Raw genomic sequence first — 7,569 nt, forward strand, 5'->3', positions numbered from 1 at the left:
ACAGGATGAAAATACAAATAGAGTGTTAACTAAACCCAAATAGATGCAATAATTGAGAAGTAAAGTATATTGCAATGCTACACTGTGGTCCAGCAACTTAACTTGGGCATTTAAAAAGCAAAGCATCACATGTAAGGGTGACTCAGAGCAGGAATTTCTGCTAGCCCAGGCTTTCCTGAACAAGGAAGTCAGGATTAGAACCCCAGAAGAATTTGGCAAAAGGAAAGGCAAAGTTGGAAGGAGGATTTTATGTACTCCACATTTCCCCAAGAGGCTATTTGCCCTCGAGAATGACTTGCAACAACAGCCTTGTGTGCTTTGGATCCCCCCCCTTTCCCTGCAGAATACACTAGGGAACCATTGCATTGTTCTTCTTTTGCTTGTTGTGATGGACATCTTCCTTACTGAGAACCGTGCCAAGGGGACCTAGCATTTTTGGAGAGCTCTTGTAGGCACCTAACCACAAAGTCTGGTGCCTTTCAACCCCTATTCAAGAGATGCCTAGATTTGGGAGGCACTTATATTTTACTGACAGTAGTGTTCCACAAGTGCATAAAATTTGCCGTTAGCCAGGCCACGAATCCTGACACTGTTTTGCGTACCGCAGCATCTATGCATGCATTTTTTATATCCTTCTTATCAGCATGTGCTGTCAGAAAAAGCAAGTTTAGAAGAAAATACGTTTGTGATTAGCCCTAACACAAAACCGAGTGTAAGAGGTATTCAATAGCTTTATTACCAGTATGACAGATTTAACAGAAATTTTCACCTATGCTCCTACCTCCCAAGTACATACAATTTCTATAGGAATCGTATTTAAGGGTGAGATCCCTTAGACTGTGAGAGCAAATATCTTTCACTTGCAAAGGCTTATTATTAGAGCTCTGTAGATACGTTGGTATCGATAAAAATTTTCTGTTTGTTTTGGGAAGTTTAGGGTTGTTAGGCACAAAGGGGTGCCACTCGAGAAGGATTTTTGAGGCAATACAGTTCATGAATAGGTATTTACTGTGGCAAGCACAGATAGAAGAGCTGAAATAGATAGCATTAAGCTTTTTTTTCAAGAGCTTTGTGTCAGTGAGTACTTTTCAAGTTCCCCTGAAAACTGAAGAGGTGGTTTCATTCTTGATATAGCTTCACCAACAAGAACAGAATTTAATCTGCAATGGATTTGGCTCAAAGGGTTTTTTGCAGTTGTGATCATGTGATGTGGTCGTTACTTGGAACATGTTTGCTCTGTGTCATGTGCATGATATATTAGGAACACATCTCTGACTTCTTTGCAATTCCTAGTTTCTTGTGCCTGTTTCTGGGCTTCCAACAGCTCAGCTAGAAGCTCCTGAACGACTGGCAACATGAGTTAACATCACTTGTTTGATACTGATTCTCATTATTTCTGAATACTTTTAGCTGACATTTGAAGCCCTATGTCAAATTGATCAAATCAAGAAACAACAGAAAAACAGAAATAAGCCCCCACTGAGCTTCTTGTTGCTGTAGCTGTCTTTTTTCTAGATCTACACTCATTTTATTTTTAGAGTTGAGTATCTCTCTACTGCACTACAGCTTTCAGTGGAGACTTCACTTTTGCCAGGTCTCAGGAACCACCAACAGTTATTTTGTGAAAAGTCTAGAAAGTTATTCAGTAAGAGCCTCTGTCAGAAATCACAGTTTTTGTCAGAATGGTTATTTCCAGCTAGAGCTACCCAGCACCGAGGGCTGACCTCTCTGAGGGACTGACCTGTTACAGTGCTCAGGGGCTATGGCCACACAGTTAAATTAAAGGTCTTATTTAACTAGATCTGAGGTTAAGTGACACCAACGGACTGGCACCTAGGTTTTTTTAAATCTAACCTCCTACAGGAGGTGTGCCTTGCAAAGAGATGCTTCAATTAAACAGTGCAGGTGATCAGAGTTCACAAGTAGGTGTGTCTGCCTGAATCCACTCTCTGACCCTCTTTTATTAAGCAGCATAGATAGGCCCAGAGTTATCGGTTGGCTTGGGCTAGCATCCTTTTCTGGCCCCTACTGCCACTCTTCACAGAACTTACTGTTGCTCTATCCTCTGCCTTTCTGGTCATTCATTGCCATTTCTTCACTTTTTCAACCCTGTACTTTTGTGAAACTGTGTCCCTGTACTTGCAGCATAATGAAAGTAAGCATGCATGCATGTAGCACATTGAGGCATGAATTCTTGTTTGCAGCTGCTCAATATAGCTATGCTGGATAAAGTAAATAAGCTAAACTATACACTGTTGTGTCTGCCAAGACAGATCTATATAGGCCAGACACTGAAAGCATGGATTTGCTTTGCAGACTGCAAAACCGAAACCAATTTTGCAGAATTACAGGTGATGCGAATAAGACAGCTGCAAACAAGAACATTTTTAATAGCTGATATCTTGCAGAAATTGAAACTCAATAGCTTTTTTTTTTTGTTAGAAGAGGAGTCCTTATTTCTTTAGCCTAGTCCTTTCAGCCTGTATACCAGTCCAAAAAACTGCAATCTCTCCCTTGTTCTTGATTTTACATGGTGTTTTCCTTATATTCTGTTTATATCATGAATATACCAAGAATAATTGATTGCATGTTCTCCTTTCCCCAAATGAAAACAAAAAATAAACAAACAAAAAATCCAGCACTTACTTGGAACAGATCATTGTTTAGTTGGATGAAAAAAGGCAGAAAATACTGTGTAATACAAGAAGCAAGGTCATGACATCCAGAGTAGATAGGGTGGATTTAGCTTATGGACATCCTATGGCATCGTGTTCTCAAGCAGACATCAATTTAATTTCAATTTGTGATGTGATTTTCTTTATGTTACTATAACATAAGAGGTGTGATAACATGTAGACTGCAAAAAGTATCAGAAAGCCATTCAGAAGGGAAAAAGTAGCTACTCAAACCTAGGAAAAAGTGAGACTGGTAAAATATTACCATGATTCTAAGGGCAGAGAGAATTTGCAGGAGATAATTTTAATGGATTCAGTTCATTCAGAGATAATCTGTCAAACTGTATAGGGCTTTTTTTTTAGTTTGATTAATAGAAGAAGTATGTTCTTAATTTCTGTTTTGACATATCACTTTTCTCTCTTGACATTTCTTCTCTAGGTTTTTAAACCAAGTGTTCATGATATGATCCAGCTGGCTTATAGGGATCTACAACCCCCTTGTGAATAATGATTGAAAACAGATCCCACCTGGATGTTGAAACGCTGGCAATGCTCCAGAATAAAGCTATCTCCATCACCCTCCCAGTTGTGTATTCATTGGTGGCGATGATCAGTATCCCTGGCAACTTGTTCTCCCTTTGGGTACTCTGCTGGCACATCAAACCCAAAACACCTTCTGTTATCTTCATGATCAACCTAAGCGTCACAGATCTCATGCTGGCCAGCTGCTTTCCCTTCCAGATTTATTATCACGTCCATAGCAATCACTGGAATTTTAGCAAGACTCTCTGCAGCCTCGTGACTGTGATGTTCTACTCCAATATGTATTCTTCCATACTGACAATGACCTGTATCAGCATCGAGCGGTACATGGGTGTGGTACATCCCATGAAGTTGATCAAATGGAGAAGAAAAAGATATGCCCTGGCTGCCTGCCTAGGTATGTGGATTTTCATATTAATAGCCTTATACCCACTTGAAAGCACAGATCTGACCTATGAAGTGAAAGAATTGGGGATTATAACCTGTTTTGACGTCCTCAAATGGAATATGCTGCCCAGCTTCGCAGCCTGGGTAGCCTTTCTCCTCACGCTATTTGTCGTGCTCTTCCTGATCCCTTTTGTTATAACAGTTGGATGCTATATTGGCATCATTCGGAAGCTTATTCAGACGTCGAACAGATACGGTAACAAGCAGAAGACTAGATCCATATACCTGGCGATAATAGTCCTTTTGGTATTCATCACTTGCTTCGCCCCCAATAACTTTATCCTACTGGTGCATGTGATCATCCGCCTATTTTATGACAGGAGTTTGTACCCTGCCTACAAGCTCACCTTGTGCCTCAGTTGCCTCAACAACTGCATAGATCCCTTCATTTATTATTTTGCATGCAAAGAATTTTACCAGAAATCCATGCAAGTGTTTCGCCTTAAGGTACCGATCAACGATAGTTTGGAAAACAGAAGGGAAAGCTTATTCTCTGGCAGGACCATGTCAGCCAGGTCGATGTCAAGCGGACCTATGGATGGGTTAGAGGGAGTAAAGGTCTCTTTGCAAAGACAGGAAAGTGTTTTTTAGCCTTAGACACCCCCAGAAAAAAAGGCACCTGTGAGATCCTTGAGTAGACACAGAAGACGTTTCTTTTTGAATGGCTACCCTCAAAATACCTTGCTCCAGTGACAGAGCTCAGGCCATACTTATACTGCACATCCTACTTCAGTGTTTTCTGGTAAGAAAGCATTAAAGGAACTGAGTTTATTCAAGAAGGCACTGAAGCAAACCCGATATTGATAATTAGGGGTTGAAATGGAACTAGTCCTGCTGCATGAAACTAAGGGATAAGTTTAGAACAAAAATTACTTTCAGGTTTTATGAACTCAGTGTTTAACCAAACCCTTGTGATTCTTAGTGAATGTGAAATATTATTGCATATCAATCAGAGCATAAACTGAAGTTAGATTTGGGGTAGGGGAGTTATTCCTCTAAGCAATGTGCCGAGTTTTTAGTTTGGTTTTGTTTTGAATGTATTGCTTTTTTTCTTGTTGTATTTCTATTAAAGAATGAGTAAAAATAGCTTGTCATTTTACCATTAATACATAATGCATAACCACTGTGAAGTCACCATAACACTCATCCAACTGTTTATCAGAATCAAACCACACTAACCTTTGAAAAGGTTAGGTTGACTTATATTATTTATTTCAATATTATATGGCAAAATATCTCATACAAAGAAAGGAGAGCTGAAACTAACAATGTTTGAGACTACTTCAGCTGCTGAGTGGATCATATTTTCATTTCTTGAAGTTATTAATGTCTCAGGACAGTGGGGAGCAGATGATTTAAGAAAACAGATTTTCTCACATTGACCTACTACAGTAATAATGCTGCTGCTCATATGTGATTGGTATCAACAAGTCCTTTTCAATTCACTGTAGGCTATATGCAGAAGCACCATCCCCCTCAGCAGAGAATTTAGCTTTATACAGTGCACAGACAGTGATCTTATCTTCCTTGTGGTGATAGTGTGGATTATTTACCACATTTTCAGCTGGATATATGAGAATTCAACCACAGGCTGGAGTGATTCTGTGCCAGCAGAAACCAGCTGAAAATCTGTCCCTATGGCCAGATGTCAGAAATGTACTTCTTTCAAGCAGGCAAAGAGAAAGAAAACAAAAATAATAAAAGCAAGGCTTGAGAATGGGAGATGTACCAAATAAGCTGGAAACAGGTTACGTCAAGTTGATTGTGAAGTCCCATGTTTGGGGCTCCTCTCTGAAATATCCTTCTCTAGCTCGTTTGCATATGCTGTGTCATGTTTTAATTATTCTCACATCTCAACAATTGCCTTTGTGCTTGGAAAGACAACTGCTACAGAATATGTACTGGGGTCAGACATAGGCAAGGTTTTACTGTTAGTATTCACAGCTTTTTACCTACCTTTTACCCTCATTGACAATGAAGAGCCAAAAACCACCTGGCAGAGCCAGGCAAGTTTCCTCTACAAGCAAGCAAAGCTATATGGTATCCTTTTGCTGCACTGCGAGTCCATCCAAAAAGGAGTAGGATGCTTTCTTTGAAATTGTGGATGGTTGGTTCAGATACCTCATGCTATACTGATTTCTGAGCTCCTGAGCCTAAGTAAAAGACAACACCCAAGGCCCTTAAAAATGTGCTTTTTTTCTTTGTGTATGACATGATTAAAACACAATTTTCCACCACTAATCACCACAAATTTCTTCACAATTGAGGCTGGATAACCATGAAATTGGCTGTGAGATATTTGTATGTCCTATCTTCTGCTGAAGTATCGTCAGTTATTGGAGCAGGATAAATGTGAGTGGACCTAGTTCTATTTTTCAAAAGCCATCTGAAGTGTTTTGTGGCATTTCACAGTGTTAGTTTTAATTAACCTGCACATTTTCTGCCCCCAAGGCCAAGCTTAGTGATACATAACCCATCCAAGCCTCCCCATCAATTTGCCTGGAAGCTACCCTGTATTACCAGCCTGCATGCTGCATGCATATGTGTTGTGAGATGGGCTTGCTGCTTTAAATCACCTTGTGTGTGCCGAAAGAGAGGAGCCCACTGAATATTTTCCTGTGTGAGTCCGGGGCTCTGAGCTCCTGTGTCAGCTCTAGCACATGCTCCAAAATACCTGTTTGTGCCAGGACCTCCAAAGAAAGAATGACGGTTCTTCCTAAGCTGTCCCACATGCATCAGGTAGAAACTCATTTAGTTTACTTATGTTTTGCAAACCTGCATATTAATTTAGCAGTACATGGCTTCACCTTGCAGTTCAAGTCCCTTCACCACCTACCTTCACAGAATTCCAGATTTCTCACTACCAAAACTGTTTTCAGCATTTTACTGTGGCAGAAACTTTTTTGGACGTTATACTGAAAGCTCTTTCCTTTTTTTTTTTAAACTTGCAAGGATTTTTACAATGAAAACCATTACTTTTCGTAGTTCTAATGCAGGTTTTCACTCTGTTTTATCTTGAACCTGATCCTCAAGATCTTGGTGCCTGCTAAAATGTGCTGCAATGTGCCTGAACTGTAACTGACACCAAAGAGAGCCCAAAGGGCAGAAACTTTGCACTTTGGACATCAACTTCTATATTTTCAGAAATACCAAATTGCTCCTTTTGCAAGAGAGAAAAGGTGCTCACAAATGACTGAAAATGTTCTCCTCTCCAGCCTCATGCAGCTCTTTATAGCCTTTCATCCCTCTTCTAACACTGTCTAAAAAGGAACAAGAAGGATGCCTCCTTCAGATAGCTCTTCATGCCATTTTACTAACTAGTCCCTAAATAGGTCAGATTAGGCAAAATTCCTATTTGGATCAGCAGGATTGTTCCCAACAACTGCAATCTTTTGAGTTTGATAGTGTATACTGTGAAGTTTTGGCAGGGGGAGGGCATTTAGAGAGGAGGAGAAGAAATCATTGAAATGGACCAACATACTGTTCTTTGACACTGGAAACATGTTCTTCTGGTGCCCCAGAAGGACAAGCAGCGAGACTTCTACCCTCCTTGGTCAGTGGGTGTGAGTTGACGCACACAAACATATATATATATATATAAATATCTAAATATATACACATAAATACAGATTGCATTTTGAGAGGTTATTAAGAAGTTCATGCCTATATTGCCTTTGTTTTGGGGAATACGGGTCCTGGGCAACATGCTTACTTGATTGCCTCTGTGGTTAATGTAAATTTACTGAGATGACAGGAATGTATAGGCTTCTGTTTGGTTTTGACTTTTGGCTTTTTGTGGTTTATTTTTTTAATTATTGTTTAGCATTTTAATCTAGGAATGTGCTTATATTTTTTGTATAAATAATAATAAAAAACCCATAAAAATGACATGATTTAAGATTCT

The 7,569-nt window shown here is 39.6% G+C and overlaps 1 protein-coding gene across 1 annotated transcript in view; it reads left to right on the top strand.

Annotated features, from left to right (window-relative positions):
- The window catches only part of P2RY8 (P2Y receptor family member 8), a 34,768-nt gene extending 30,017 nt beyond the window's left edge, over positions 1–4,751 (top strand). The window contains exon 4 of the mRNA XM_064437672.1: positions 3,115–4,751. Coding sequence (XP_064293742.1) covers positions 3,183–4,256 — 1,074 coding nt within the window. The 5' untranslated portion in view covers positions 3,115–3,182 and the 3' untranslated portion in view covers positions 4,257–4,751. The remainder of the gene's footprint in view (positions 1–3,114) is intronic.
- Positions 4,752–7,569: the final 2,818 nt, after the last annotated feature.

This window comes from Phalacrocorax carbo, chromosome 1 (assembly GCF_963921805.1).
Source record: "Phalacrocorax carbo chromosome 1, bPhaCar2.1, whole genome shotgun sequence".
NCBI lineage: Eukaryota > Metazoa > Chordata > Aves > Suliformes > Phalacrocoracidae > Phalacrocorax > Phalacrocorax carbo.